Source organism: Amblyomma maculatum, chromosome 1 (assembly GCF_055883805.1).
Source record: "Amblyomma maculatum isolate TAMU_Amacu chromosome 1, ASM5588380v1, whole genome shotgun sequence".
NCBI classification, from domain to species: domain Eukaryota; kingdom Metazoa; phylum Arthropoda; class Arachnida; order Ixodida; family Ixodidae; genus Amblyomma; species Amblyomma maculatum.
The window spans coordinates 86,972,060-86,988,310 of record NC_139344.1 but is presented as its reverse complement, the minus strand read 5'-3'; the positions used below and the strand labels follow the sequence as shown (position 1 = coordinate 86,988,310).

Genomic DNA, 16,251 nt, shown 5'->3' with positions numbered 1-16,251 from the left:
CACATCATACTCTGAGTAAGATGCTATTCATGGTCAGTTAATCATACACTAAATGATCAATTTTTTTCTGCATGCAGCTGTTGTACAATTTTACTTTAGCCTTCATGAAGAGTATCACACTGGCTCCACATGGCCTTCTGTTGACCCTTGATATGTGTCACAATCACACACCCGAGTCTAAGGGCACCTATGCATGCAAGGAGGGGACCGTTACTTTCCATTTGTCAGAACTGAAATGCACGATCCACATCATTTCTGTAATTCAACTGCCTGCTATTTGAACTGTCCAGCATTGATGCAAGTTTCAAAGAACTGCAATTAGCAAATTAATCCAAGCAGGAAACCATGCCAAGAACTGCTTCGGTTTCATCTTTAACAACTGTTTGAGAACTAAAATTAGCCAAATGTTTCAAAACATAGATGAGAGGTTACAAAATCTAAAAAACAATGCAGCCTACCTGTGGCATGTAGGGTTTCACATCCTAAAGTGACATATGTAGCTATGAAAAATACCGTAGTGGAGAGCTCCAGACTAATTTAACTGCCTGGGCTTTGTACTTTGCATTGACATCTTGCAGGAAACAGAAGCATTTGCATTTCACCTGCACCAAAGTGCGACTGCCATCACTGGCATTAAGCATCACGACCTTGGGGCAAGTAGCTGAATGTGCCACTAAGACGCCGCAGCGTCTACGTACATGCTATACACGTCAACCTATCTAGCATTAAAGCTGTCACATGCATGGCAGATATTTATGTTCAGCTTTGGACTGACAAGTTTAAAAGTGTACTATTTGTGTTTGTCTAGCATGAAAAACAAAGGAAACTAAGGAAAAACGAAAAAAATAAATGAACATATGTTGAAAAAGCACTAGTCATTAACACATAAAGCATATTCGTTTCTTTATTAATGATAAAGTGGCCTTCAACAATAGTACAAAGCCTGAACGTTGAGGAAGGTGCTGTGCCAGGCAGCTATTTTACAGAAACCTGAACCATTTCACGTGTAGTAATGCGCATCCCGGCGGTGTTGGCTGGGCACTTATTTTTCGGTCCACTAGCTCCAACATGCGAAAACTGCATCATGTGCATTCCCATTTTCCGAGTTTTGAGCTCTGTAGTGCAGGCTAACAAATTGTCGATGACTTATTTTCGTCTGATTGTTGCACAGCGCGCGTAAATAAATTACCACTGCACTTAATAAACACTGACATGCACGTGCAACATTGCCGATCATAAACGGACACACTGATGTCCGTCCGGACATCGGCGCACTCATCACAGCACTCTTCGTAGTCTCACACAGCACTCTAGTAGGACGTAATCCGTACATCACAGCATCTCACGGTAAGCACAAACAACACCTCCAACAAACACGAATGACGCGATGCTTGGGCTAGAGACACGTCGGCGGCACCCAGCTTTTTCAGCGACTACATAGAACTTGCAGCACCAAACCTCAATGCGAGCAGAAAGCGATGCGTTACGTGACGCATCTCATCACAGATGAAAGTGAGGAAACTTTGAAGAATCAAAACTACATAACGACCGCCGTAGACGTTAATCCACATGATAACGAGGACCAAACGAGCGGGCGTCCGGGCCGCGGGCTGGCCGTCAACACCGCGATTACATGCGCTTGCGTGCTTGCCACCCTGCCGCGGTTCCTCACGTAAACCTATCATCATGCCATCACGTAGTATATCACCCATTCTAGGCACTATTCTTGCCACCGTACTATTCTTTGTAATTTCACATTTCACGCATGCAGGATGACATACTTCTTGCACCTCGCACGTACATACACCTCATACCAACTTCGATTTGGCTACATATGGCTACCAAGTTGTTGCTACAACCACATCTGGGGAACTCGGATCCGCCCGGCTTTCCCGACGGATCCCAAGGCCCATATCGGAGAAAAATGCGTTGGGTCCGTCGGAAGAACCCTATCGATCGGGTCCGTCCGCCGTACCTCTGAAAAATATTTCCCGAATCCGTCCGTCGTATCCCGAAGAAAAACGCACCGGGTCCGTCGGACGTACCTTTAAGACCACTGATCGGGTCCGTCCGACGTACCTTTAGCCACAGCCAAAAAAATTACAAGGGTTCAACGCTGCTGAACCAAATATTGAGCGAAAGCATTAGCTGCGGATGACCGAGCGTTCTTCTTTTTTTCTTCTTCCTCAGCCCACATATAAAGCCCCGCTTTAACCAACCCGTATTAACGTGCCTTAGTGGCCTATAGGGGTAACGTGAATGCCAGGGTCTTAGAAGGCTGATTCAGACATAATCGTCCCATGTGAAACGAGAGACCCAAATTGGCAGCTCCTGCCAGCCCACGTATAAAGCCGCTTTAACCAAGCCGTATGAACGTGCCCAGCTCTCACCCTCGTGTCACGTGGCGTGTGACGTCACAGCGTCACGTGGGTGCGGTCGCGCCACGTTGAAGGCTCAAAACCTAGAGCAGTATTGCTTTCGCAATAAAAACACCAGGTGGTCAAAATTTTCGGAGGCCTCCACTACGGAGTCTCTCAATAGGCTGAGTCGCTTAAGTGAAGTTAAACTCGACAAACCAAACCAAGCTGATTGCTCGGAAAACATCTATCATGCCCATTTAGTCTTTCGCACTTCGCGTCTCGTGACTGCGACACAGACCGTCATGTACTTAAGCGCTTATGGCATTTTCCGGAAAGCATTTGATTGTTCCCGAGCACTGAAACAATTCTTGAGCAATTCTTCCGAGTCTGAAACACCAAGCCAAGACACTGCAAAATACAAGTCCGCTACGTGCACGCAACGCACTATCGAGACCACACAGCTATTGCAGCCAGCGGCCCATGCATCCATCACAACCGCCACCCCCTTAGAGCAAGCAGCCATATTAGAGAGATTTAGCTTACCGGAGACGTATTACGTCTCCCGGAGACGTACAGACGTAGACGTATCGGACGCTTACTGCGCATGCGTGAAAACTACCGATACGTACAGGCGCTGGAGACGTACTCCGGAGACGTATGCCGCGTGACGTCCAGCTTGCCGTAATCTCGCGAGATCTCACGAGATTTCAGCAGCCAAGCCAAGCGCCGATGGGGTGGTGCTACGAGTGCTTGTAGAGTGCTGCTGTGCGCAACGGGCCACATAGTTCTCCCGTTTTCACATTGGCGTCATCAAATGCTGTAATACCCTTGCCCCGGCCGTGCCAAGAAAACATCATGCGCAAGCGTTTCAGTGCGGCGGACGACCAGCAAGTAGCTCGAGATCGCCACCATCCTGTACACTGTACAGCGCAGGGAGAAGGCGCCGTCGAAAGAAGTTGCAACGATTTCTAGGGATCCGCCGACGGCGAACGAGCGCTCGCTCCGCTGCGCAATAAGGGCGTTCGCAAAGGCCTTTGCAAGCCATCCAGCGTCAGAAAAAAAAAAAAAAAAAAAAAGATTCTGGTAAGTCACTACTCACTACCTTCTCTGTTCAGACGATCGGACTGGACAGCGGACTGTCCGAGCGGAACAATTAGTTATCATATGTGACGAAAACGGCACTTTCGAGTAGCTCGGAATGGCAGTAACTCGGCGCCTGCCGATCGCGTGCGCTCCGAGTAGGAGTGATGGTGGATGATGCTTTCCCACGATACATACGGCCCGCCCGTCTGAACACCGCCTAGTCGATTGCTGGGGAATAGCAGCGCAAAGTAAAAAGCCACTTAGGTTGTGCGAATTAGATACATGATATTTCAGCATTTTTGCTAAGCATGGCTCGAGTTGCATAATATAATACACGTCGTGTAGCTGCTTTTGTTTACATGTGCATGTAAATGTGCACAGCCACCAGGAGCCACAATAAATGAAAATTGTTTGCAAGATGATTTAATTTATCTTCTCAGACAATTGTCTGGCACCATTAACTAACAGCACATGCTGAATGCAGTGCCAAAGCCAAATACTGCAAGAGGTCATTTATTTTATTATTTTTTTTTTTTGCCCCAAGCTTATGAACTTGTGTCCCTGTGTCAGCACGTGAAATGAAGTGCGCCAATATTTTATGCTGTTGGACAAAACATTCAGGCACTGGAAGTCCTATTAGCATTTACAAGTCGCAGAGGCTGAACTGGTTTGCTCATTGTGTTATAAAAACACCTGAAACTTAAAAAACGATCCTTGTTAAGGACCATTGCATTGAATGAAGGCAACAGTGTCTGCGTCGTGGCACTTTTCTAGTGTCCTGGCGCAACTTTCAGCTGCACAATTACATCCTGTATTATGTTGGCAAGTTAATTACCAATCATCTGTGTCTCATATGGTTATTCCCTTTCAGATGAAAATGAGCCTGCAAGTGCCTGAATGACATGGTGCCCAGAGAGACTCATGATGATGAAAGCAATCATTACAACTCCCAGAATAGTAAGCGACAACACTTCTTATATTACTTTCTTCAATGTTCTTGTTGAACATGTTACAGCTATTTACAAAGCACTGCAATGCTCAGTCTTGATTCTCTTACTGCTGTGTACAAGGTCTAGCCAGAGTGCTAAAGTAAGTTCGTGCATGTTGTTATGCACCGGAAAACAGCCCAAGATCTCATGGCTGCAGAAATAATTATTTCTTTCATTTGTTTGCTTGCTTCCATGGCACAGCCACAAGTCTGCACAGTGTGGAGCCGCTGCTGTCAACACCAAGCCTGCAGTCAGTGCCCCTGAGGGGTGAGGACATATTTACGTTATTTTGAACAGCACCAATTTGTAAAAAGTTTTATTTATCTCAATGCCTTAGCAACTTACTGTAGTTTAAAACTCAAAACTGCTTAGTACAACTGCACTAGAACCTAGTTGTTAGCTTTTGCATTCATGCCAAATCTATGCACGGACCAGCAGCAGCAACAGTGCATTATACAAAATGCAATGGTCTATGAAAGCAGCGATAAATGAAATAAATGAGTAGGAAAACAAATTATTCACAAATTTTCATGTTCATGGTGCACACTCACGAGACCATCGCAATGCTTTGTGTATTGTTATGCTTGTCTCAGACTGTTTTGAACCTACACTCCATTTGGTGGCATGACTGAGTCTTCGGTTTGAGAGAAGAATGACATTTCGAAGATGAGAGAACAAAAACAATGAAATTTGATTGCACTTCTGCAGACTTATGTACATACTTCAAAGGTCTTAACAGCAAAAGGTCAAAAGCAAGTTCATAGCAATGATAGACTATTGAGCCTCTTGCCTAGGGCCAGTATTTTTTTACTCCACAAGAAGCCTTTAAACAATCAATCCAGCCCTCTCACAGAACTTTGGCCAATAAAACACGGCACATCTCTCTGGGTCAATCAGCCAGTCAATCAAACAGTATTGGTAAGCAATGTTCTTGCAGTCATACCTTGGGAACAGGCGAGGAGACATAGAAACTTCCTTTTTCACTTCGATAGCATTGCAATAGTCGAACAAGGAGTCTGTCTGCCAGAAAAACACAGGGCATGTCTGATGTCACATACAGCGGATCAAAACAGCATCTGTAGAACTCAACTAATGGATCAGTGTAATGGTTTTATGGCCATGTCCCTTCTCCCAAACAGCCACCGTATCTTCCTGTGTGGTGTGCCCTCAGGCACCCCTCTCCAGAATGTATTCATCATCGGGCAAAGCGTGGGAAGTTCCCACATGCTTTTTCTTTTTGCGGCTTCACACTTTTGTGTGATGTTTGCCTGGACGTGTGATGCATTTCCAGCTCTTAGGTCATTGCACCATGACCTAAGAGCATAATGTGCATAATCAATGCAAAAGCTCAGAAGTAATATTTTATAGAGACATTTCTACTGCAATTACCCATTTGGTGAATTTTATTTATCCTCAAGAAAAGGATGGCAAAATTATATTGTTTACTCCACCCTCCACTGTGGTCTTAATGCATTGGTTGATGTGAAAAAATGATTCAATTTGTTTTCAATGTGCATCAGAAGGAGCGTTCACTGACATAAAATAACATCAAATACCATGGAAAATCTTTTGCATATGCCAGCAACAGGCAAGTCCTAGTACAGATTGCTGTTTAACGTGACACTTAGTATTCTCTGCGAGCCTACAATTGTAATGTTCCGGCTCTCATTGCTGACAGCACGATTAAAAAGAAAATTTCTTTCTGGGAAAATAACTAGCGTTGTCTTTGAACAATTTATATTAAGTTTGTTTGATTGAAGCCACAACAATAATGTTAACAGGAAGGCTTTGCTTTGCTTTGTCAACGTGTCTGCATCTGTGCCGGTCATAATAGAACAGTTATCTGCATGTGGTGGTGGCAAAACTAATAAATATCCAACAGGCGCAAGATAGGTGTCAACTTATCCGCAAAGATGACGGCCTGGAGTCCTTGGACATGGGCGACGTCAGCTAGTCGGATTAGACCTAGCAGAGTTTCAGGGCGTGAGCTCGACAGTAGTTTCCCAAAATTATTTTTTGTCTCGATTTATATTTTAGATTTCTGGACACGCCCATATCATATGTACCAGATCCACCCTATATATGTACGACAAATTTAATGGATATGTTGATGTGGGCAATGTCTTTGATGAACACTTTCAACAACAGTGGCCAAAGCAGGCATCCTTGTGAAACACTGTTAGTGACTGTTAGATCGTTCAAATGGTGATTACTCAGGCATGCTATTTGTGTTTATTCTCCTCTCCTTCGGGGCAAGTGCCAAGGGATATACCCTACAACCTGTGTGCAATTCTGTTCACAACTATATAATCACACCAGGTAGATTGCTACAATGAGAATTCACTGCCTTTTCTTTTCCTTTCTTTTTTTTTTTCATGAAATTCTAGTTTAAGATTCGTAATTATCAAAATACTCAATTGCTTGTCCATGAACCTTTTGTACTTGCTATATACCATGGCCTTTTTACCCGCCGTGGGTATGTGCCATTACCACTAAAGACAGTCATCAATGGGTCTGATACATAGGTCAGGGGCGGAAGCAGGCTCAAGCATTTTGAAGCAGCTTTAGGAGCAGCGAGACAAGAGTTTTGGAGCAGCTTTGGAGCAATGAGACAAGAGTTTTGGAGCATTTGAATTATGTTTTGAAGCAGGTTCCTAAGGTCAAATGCCTCTGATAATTGTAGTAATTGTTTTTTTCTTTCTGACAGAAAAAGATGAGCTCTTCCTTTTTATGCAAGTTCAATGCCTCTCCAACTTCACACTCATTTCTGACAAGACAACGGCCAACAACTTGGAACAGACTAGCAGCAAACAAAATGCTTGCTGGTGTGCTTTATAACTAAACACCTAGTGTGACCTTGTGACCTAACGCAGTTGCCTATTCTGACCTGACAGATTCAAATGTCGAGTTTACCACTTCAATGCACTCAAGCAATGCCACTAATATGGAGCTCAGATTAATGGACATGACATTTCTGCTCTCTATCTTGTGCATATCCCTTTTTGATCCTATGCCTGTGCTGATAAATTCCTGAGCAGTGGTCAGTAGTGCCTTCAGGAAATGTAGATAGCACTGAAGGGTAGCCTTAGCATTTTTACTTCACTACCTCCTTCCAATAGTTTTATCATTTGCTTGAGCAATGCTGGGGCTCATTTTTTAAATCTTGGCAATAGGCCCTGTATGGCTTTCCAACACTCTTGAGACGCTTCCTAGTGAGTGACATCTTTGGTGTACCAACCCATAACGATTCAAGTATGATTTTGTCTGCCGTAGGTCCGACAAGCTTGTTACTGAAAAAGAGGCTCGATAAGTGCCTGCTTGTTCTTAGACCACAACCATTAGAATAACTCATGTGGTTTTTCCAGTCGGACAAGTTTCCTTCCGAACGACTCACAGTAGTTTGCGCCTATCTGCTTCGCTTGCTGCTCTTGCTTCTCCCTCCACCGGCGATTCAAAAAGCTGAGAGGAGGTGCTACGGCACATGCACAGTGCATTTTTTTTGCAATTATCTCCAATCGCCAGTGACTCATATTAAATTTACTTGCAAACAAATATTTATTATGCCACATGCTTCCTTCCCTTACAAAAATTTTGTATTAAGGCCAGTGCTAGATGCGTTATATCTTTGCCACTGGTGCAAAGACATTGTTTGCGTGTTGCACTAAATTTGATGGTAGAACATTAAAACAGCCAGTTTGGAGCAGTTTTGGAGCAATATTGCATTTTGGAGCAGGATAGAGCAGGAAAAGCAGTTTGGGAGCAGAATGGAGCAAATGGAGCGGCAATTCCACCCCCGATAGGTGCATTCACAAGAGGAGACTGCTGCACTTCTGTGCCATGATATAGGGGTATGCCATATGCCCAGACATTTCATGAATAATCATGTGCGTAGTTATTCACTGCAATACCAGCTGGAGAGCAATATTAAACAACCTCCAGCTTTCTCATAACAGCTTTAATTTTACAGTAATTTCTGTGAACACTGCACCTTTTCATTCCAGGAAGGCAGAAGAATACAACACGGATTTTTTTATGCAGCACATGGTGAAGAACACTGCCCCGTGTGAAGATGGACATGTGAAGATCAGCTGGTGAAATCTTGGCAATCAGTTGACAAGATGCTGATTGCGCTGATGAAAGAATGAAAGTTATTTATGTTGGCGCTATATCACATTGCAGATAGCACCAGTTTATTTTGTCCAAAACTCTCTCGACCATGTTCACTTTGCCAAATAAATCCCAAATACATTTTTGCAACACAAATGCTGTCGGTGTGTTTCTGTTCTTGCATTTTATGGTGCATAAGTAGCTAAGGCTACAGTTTTGCAAATACAGGTCCAAAATTATCTGCAAAGGGCATTACACTAATTTTAAATTGCATATTTTAAGAAATATTTGCACTGTTAGAATTGTAAACATATGCAATGACTCGAAAAAAAAAAATATATGTGCTCTCTCAAGTGAGCCTCAGCTACAACGTTGAAAACACTGTTAGTGGCCTGTGGTCACCACTTCACCAAAAGAAATTCAAAATGTCCCGTCACATAGTGGTAATTGCTAAAAGCATATCATAGGTCAGTGTTTCTCAAATAAGGGCTCACGAAGTGATTTTCAGGGTCCACGAAACCCACAGCTGCAAAAAAAAGAAAAGAAGAATATGCGTGATAGCTTTGGCCTGACTAGACACAGTTTTGCAGGGTTAAAATCTAGGAGATTCAAAGGTGACTTTAGTTTATGAAAAAAAAAAAAAGAGTGCAGAAACAGAGGGAGAGGGCATCTGCAGCATTCGTTGATGCCAACGTTGGTAAAACTCGAGCTCTGGCTACACTACTGGATGGGGCTGCAATGCAAAGCGTCTCGGGCATGACGACAACATGACAGCTCAATGAGAGTACAATTAACTCAGTAGTGTACAGAAAACTCTGAATAATGACTCTACCAGCACATGCGATCAATGAATATATGAGCTGTAAATTAGCGGCATGAAGTGAAAAACCATAAAATGGCATCATCACTTTTTGCATCTGGTAGCACAGGTTCTCGCTGAAGCCGTCAGACGGCCTGACAAAGACAAGCTGTGGTGGTTCGCCAAAGCAGATGGCACTTCACACATACAGACACTTTTATAACTCAGATGCCACCTTTCCTTAATCTAGACAATACACAAATGCACACACAACCGTTTGGGTGAAACACTAGAGACGGCCCACGCAGCACAACTCAAGTACAGCGTTCAGACTGGTGGTCTAGTGCATATTTGCAGTCACAAGCATCTCGTGCCACTAACAATTTGAAGTTAGCGTTGGGAACAAGTGAAGCCGTTGGTACGGAGCGCAGCTGTCGGGTGTTCACCGGTAGACGGTCACGCAGTCAAAGGAGCATGGGAGACAACGCCGAACCAAAGTCATCGCGTCCTTTCAGTTCGCCAAGTAGCGAGATGGCAAACCGAAGCTGTCATATCGCTGCACACTCAGGCAAAAACCCCTGCATTTGAACACGAACACTATCACACGCCACCCTAAACGCCACCACGCACACACCATGTCATGTTGAACACTGTGAGACGAGAACAACGAGAAAGTAGTCATGCACTGCTGCAATCAATCGAGATAAATATTGCAGCATCTCGCATAAAAAAAAAAATTCATAAAGCTGCATCTCGGCATAACAGCATCAACAAATGAACAGCATAAATCTTTGGGTAGCATTGTTGCATGCAGTGATGCTCATCTCGGAAATGGAGTAACTGTTCTAGAAAACACGGACAACAGAAACAGAAGTGGACATGGACGCACATAGGCTCACAACTGTATTTTACTAACCGAAAGAGGACATATATACAGCAAGCAAAAGTATAGCGTTGAGCATGCGGTTTTGTGCACTTTATATGTGTCATCTTTACTTAGTAAATCCAGTTGTGAGTCTGCAAGCCTCCTGTCCACTTGTTTCTGATGTCCAAGTTTCCTAGTGCATTTACCCTATTTACAAGATATGCACCACTGCATGCTGCAATTATTGCTGTAAGGAATACAGAGATGAATTCTGTGACTGTTGACAAATGCCTCAACTATGAAGGTCACTGCTTGCCATGCTTGTCTATATTTTACTGAGAAAGTAAGCCTAAAAAAAAAAAAATGTTCCAAATTTTTTGACCGCAGGACGTAGGCTGACACTTATGTCTGAAAAGGCACAAGGTACTGACTAACTGAGGCAGACACAAGACAAAGTACATAGGCACATGACAACTGTACAAAGATGTTCGGCAGTTCATTGCGCAACTTTATACATGCGCCCTACCTGTTACCATCTCAAAGTTTGGTTCTTGAAATAGTCAATAAAAGCAAAATCCCGTGCTATGCTGCCAAACCCTTCCTCTACAGCTTTCCTAACACTGCTCATTGCCTTGTTGAAGGCAACATGATGAGGCTGCAGTACGGCACCTCCAAACAGCTTGTAGAGTAGAGGCCATCGGGGGTAGGCTGCATCACTATAGATCACATATTTATGACCCATGGTGATCTTCTGCAGGTTCTCAAAGTGCACCGTCTCCTTGAGGATCCCTAAAAGATAGCAAGAATTAAAAACATAACCAATGCGGGTCTACACAGGTGCCTCTGTTCTTTTTGTATAATGAGATGTAATTACAGTTGCCAGTTTTTAGATACAATTTTTTCCTACAAATTTATAAAATGCCACATGCTAACACAATCTTGCATCACATACTTAAGTGCCAAGTTTCTTTACAGATGAAAAGCTGTTTTTCATGAGGTGGGTCATTGAGTACCCTTTCCCAAAAACCAACTAAAAAAATATAAAAGTACTTGTGGAATTTTCGCAGCAGAGATGTTAGGCTTTAATTTGGAAATGGACTCCCCTGAATATGAAAAACATATTACAGCTAGTTACTGCAATGAAGACATGACTGAACAGGCTTACCTGCATCGTGACGCCTGCCTTTAAATGGCCCACTGGCAGACTATGGCATTGGTACACATTAGTGCCTGATATTTCTGCACAGGCTCCACTTGTGCCCAGAGAAGTCCTCCTTCTGAGCCACAGAGGGTCGACAAATTTGCCTTGCTGTGCCATGATGAAACCCCAGCAGTTGAGCACGGGGGCCTTCCTTTGCATGCACCGCCTGAGGAGGAAAAATTGAAGCGGCTGCAAGCAACGATCGCTTATAGAGTCCCTATAAAGTGGTCATGAGAAAATAATCTTTCAGTGTGCACCTTCTTTACTGTGCCGTAGCATAATACTTATTGCATTGCTTTTGGAAGAGTTCACTAGCGTTACCTCGTACAGGCCCATCAATTTTGAGGTGAAAATCTTTAATGGCTCATACTGTCGGCATTGGTTTGTTTGGTCACACTATAGCTGTCAATCAAATGACGTCATGATGATGCCATCAGAAAAAATTTAAATCCTGTTTCCGCTGGGAGCCGAACCTCTATCCCTCGCATCCCCATCCGAGCGCTTTAGGCAACTGTGCAACGCTCGGGATCGTGAAACACACATCAAAATTCTCCTTGTCTACAGTAGCGATGACAATGAAGTTGGAATTAGCAGTGATGACATTAGCAATGATAATGACTGTGCATTTAATTCATAATGATGAGAGCAAACGTGATGCATTGTGTGCACCAGCAACGCTTAGATTTTCACATTTCTGCAGTGTAGATTCCGCAGTGCTCCCGGATTTTTTCAACACTATCATCGACACTTGATTTTTTTTTTTTTTTTCAAAGCAAGCGAAATTCAGAAACCTACACTAGTTATTTTCTTCTTCTTCTTTTTTTTTTTTTTTTTGTAATTGAAAGACCATATATACATCTCACTTTTGCAAACGGTTTGACACAGTAAGGATATAAATAAAGACCAGGAATTTCACAGAAATCATGTGCCAAATCAAAAATGAGCCAGATTCTACTGATGTGCAGATGGAAATGAGCCAAATCTATTTTATTCTTGACAGCTTTCTTTCTCAGCTTTAGCATGATAGGGTGGACTACTGCAAGTGTAAATTTAATTATTGCTTCTCCATAGCTACTTCCTTATCACTGTCTAGGATGTGAAGAGATCACAGGAAAATCTGAAGCCAGAAGATAAAAACACTGGGAACATAGGCCTGCAGCAGACGAAGCAGTTTGTGCATAAAGCTCGCAAAATAACTTATAAAAGACTACATTTAGTTTAGCCTGTTGGCAGCGGCTTTCTGCATTTAGCAACATAAGCAAATAGCCGAAACTGGCAAGAAACGACAATATTTGCCGCTGTCTTGTCGCTTTGCATCCTATGTGCATCTACCATTCCCCGGCAATACAATGGTGCACCGAATTAAAATAGCTCTTCATTAAACACATTCCAACTAATTTCTACCAATAGAAAATAGCCTCACATCTTTGCTTGAAGCAGAAGCCCACTAAGCAGTTATTTGCTCACTTTAGAGCAAATCAGTGCTGCTGATTGTGTGACAATGAATATTACAACTCTTCATCAGCTGTATTCACAATATGATCATTTACAGGTATTATTTTCACAAAGAGACTAGAAACGACTCTGAAACAAATTTCATTCAAAGTAGGGTCAAATATAGATTTTCATATCGATAAGGGCCAAATCCAAAATTGCTTACATTGTTTAAATTATTGCATAAAATTTTATGAAATTTCTGTGTTGAGTATTTCTAATACATGAAGCAAATTAAAAAATAACTTGTGCTGGTAACAACCTTTTGCGTATTTCTCAGTTTTTGTTTCCGTGGACTTCCCTAATTTAATCAAAAAAAAATATTGACTTGTAAGTGTGCTAGTGTTTATGTTGATGACCTTATGCTGTGCTAGTAGGCAAGATAGAAAAGCAGCATAGCACTGGTTGCATTCGGGACGTTAAACAGTTTCACTAAATTTGATGTCGACAAGAGAGCACCTTCCCGAAGCTCTACAACCGAGTTGGAGAGCAGGGGTATATATATATATATATATGCCTTTGCACAAGTGTGCCTAAGTTAATTGACGTAAAAAAAAAAAAAAATGAATGATTACAGCAGACGTTCGGTGACTGATGTTTTACAGTAGCCAAAACTGCTCGCCTGCTAGAAACGACACAACGCCGTTACGCGCCAGAGAGCATTGGCCCCATGCAATCATCCCTAGGAGCATGAGCGCTGGTGCCTTTCGACTACAAAATGATAGGGTTTTGACGTAGTTATATCGAGTAGAAGGCTCGGTAGCGTTCATGCACACATGGAAGCTGATGGGGATGATGTGCAATGAGTAGCGCGAGAGTGCGTAGCAGTGTGCACGCGGGATGATACGACATCCCGCCCCGCTTCTCACAAGGAATTTATCTCTTTAATACCGCTTGAAAGCGGTCGCACAAGTGTTAGACTGTTTTGATAAGCTCTGAACCTCAGGATTAGCGCTAATTCGCATTCAAAGATGACTACTGAAACGCCACAGCCAGTCAGCTTTGCTTTACATGTTTCGGCGGGCATATTTATTTGACACAGAAAGCACTGCTATCAATAATTTGGCTTGTAACCGTCAAGCCACCACAGCCACCACACCATGCGCTACTTACCTCGGAGAATCGCTGAAGAGCTTGCAGATCAAGCCACTTGTCATACCGTAGAGTAGATGACCGAAGTAAAAGTCGAGCTGTGCCAAAGTGCCTCGGAGCCAGAGACTCTCTTTCTAGAATCTAAAAATCCCGTTGAACACTGTGTTGTTGTTGGCGCCGATGTTGAAGGGTACCACGCTCACGTAAGTTCCTTCGAGGCTTTGGAATATCGCGCTCCCGTTGAAATCTATGCATGTCTTCAATTTCATCCCATGATAGGGTGCTTAAAAGCTGCCTGTCGTGAAGGGTGAAGGATGCTGTCGGCATGATGTAACGTAACGTGGGCAGGTTGCACCAATAGCAGGAGCAAATTCTAGCACACGACCGAACACCAGCAAACACGAGCAGTTGTTTCCTTCCTTCATGTGAGCACCAAAACAAACGGATTTAATGCAACTAGGCTTGGATTGTTCAGGCTTGCTGCAGGTGGCAAAGTGGTTAAAAGTGAGCTCAAATTAATAATTATTCAAAACACAGCTAACACGTCAACATGATGACTTCGGGGGATCTGCATGTGACATTTTTGTGACATTATTTGAAGTATTTATTACAAATAACTTCTATCTTTTTTTTATTGGATAGCCATCATCATCATCTGCATGTACGTCTAGCGATACGTCTTACGTATGGGCGATACGTACAGCTAAAACGTGTTTTGCCCGGTGTCAGCCGAATACGTCTACATCAATTTTCACGCATGCGCAGTAGGCGTCCGATACGTCTACGTCTGTACGTCTCCGGGAGACGTAATACGTCTCCGGTAAGCTAAATCTCTCTATTGCTGTCGCGAATCGGGCCCGGAATGTCAAGGCTCCGGGTTCACGAGATGAGGTGACCAAAACGTGACTTTATATTTTATTCACAGTCATGGTAGAAAACAGAACCACATCAGCACGGGGGCCGAAAGGTTTTGGCTACACACACACAGCAACTGCCAGGGAGATTCCGCCGAGTCCCCTGGAGGCGAGCAGCACTGCACTCGACCGAGGCTCTCGACGGTATCTGCCGACAAGCGGCAGCGCTCCTTCTTATATAGGCCAGGAAACCGTTGCCACTTGGAGTGCTCAATCCCGAGGCAGCAGTTGGCGGCGGCCCAAAAGCTAGGCCCAATAGCGAGCGCGCAGGTCTCCCGCTTTGAATCTGCAGCGGCGCTAGGGGGGAGAGAAAGGGATGACGCCGCTGAGCAGGGCGCCATTCTGTCTACGGCGACCTCAAACCGGTCCGACGCCGAGGCTTCCTTTTAGTACGCCACTGCCATGCAGCGCAGCACCGGGGCCTGCCAAGGGGCCTCAGCAGAAGCTTGACATCCGGCGCCCGAAGGCATCCGCTCGGCTCCTGTCGTCGACTGCTGGAGGATTGGTTGGTTGGTTTGGTTTGTGGGGTTTAACGTCCCAAAGCGACTTAGGCTATGAGAGACGCCGTAGTGGAGGACTCCAGAAATTTCGACCACCTGGGGTTTTTTAACGTGCACAGACATCGTACAGCACACGGGCGCTTTGCTTTTCGCCTCCATTGAAATGCTGCCGCCGAGGCCGGGATTCGATCTCGCTCCCTTGGGAACAGTAGTCGAGCGCCGTAACCGCTGGGCCACCCCAGCGGGGTCGACTGCTGGAGGAGCCGCGTCAATCTGGTACCCCGAACATAACAGCGCTATCCATTATCCCCCCCCTGTCCACCCAGCTATTACCACATGCGTGATCACATACTCATCGATAGCATGTCGAAATTGCCCAAGTGACATATATTCCCGCACGTACTTCAGATCTTACAACCACCATCTCATTGAATAACCTATTAATTGAACCCCTGGGCATCGAGACCCTTCCCGTGAACTAGCGCGCACACGATGTCGCCCGCGCAGCGCCATCTGGGCCCCAGGAACGACCGTAGATCACAGTTCTTCACTGCGCAGCCAATATATCATAGTACGCAATCTATTCCAACATCAACACCTGTACAGGCAAAGATATTCGCGACTTCATAAACGACTCACACGAGAGCAGGCCGCCGCCTGTGGACAACTTCAAACGAATATATGCATACCCATTTGAGCCTTGTATCCCACATTCTGTCAACCTATAGGTATGCTCGCATTGATATGAACACCTCTTCTCATACCCTCGGCTTGGCTGTGCCAACTCAACCTGGCACTCCCTTCCCTTTCCCCTCCCCTCCATGACTAATTCTAACTCCGCCAGTGG

The 16,251-nt window shown here is 44.3% G+C and overlaps 2 protein-coding genes and 1 long non-coding RNA gene across 4 annotated transcripts in view; 1 reads left to right on the top strand and 2 right to left on the bottom strand.

Moving 5' to 3' along the window:
• The window catches only part of LOC146203086 (DNA-directed RNA polymerase III subunit RPC4-like), a 113,358-nt gene that overhangs the window by 80,396 nt on the left and 16,711 nt on the right, over positions 1-16,251 (bottom strand). The gene's annotated exons all lie outside the window — the stretch shown is intronic.
• On the top strand, positions 2,992-8,572 carry LOC146203089 (uncharacterized). Its single transcript, XR_014703812.1, has 4 exons — positions 2,992-3,443; positions 4,315-4,400; positions 4,634-4,699; positions 8,434-8,572. It is a non-coding gene; the product is annotated as an uncharacterized LOC146203089 (long non-coding RNA).
• Positions 8,601-14,397, bottom strand: LOC146203088 (uncharacterized). Of its 2 annotated transcripts, XR_014703811.1 has the most exons (4): positions 14,012-14,397; positions 11,369-11,570; positions 10,873-10,992; positions 8,601-9,916 (listed from the first exon to the last, which is right to left on the bottom strand). XR_014703811.1 is itself a non-coding variant. In XM_084588508.1 (3 exons), the coding sequence occupies exons 1-3, from the start codon at positions 14,053-14,055 to the stop codon at positions 10,927-10,929; spliced, it is 312 nt and encodes a 103-aa protein (XP_084444634.1). In that variant the 5' UTR covers positions 14,056-14,396; the 3' UTR covers positions 8,601-10,926. The 2 variants fall into 2 exon arrangements, 1 of the variants encoding a protein (XP_084444634.1); XM_084588508.1 differs by having other exon boundaries at positions 8,601-10,992; positions 14,012-14,396.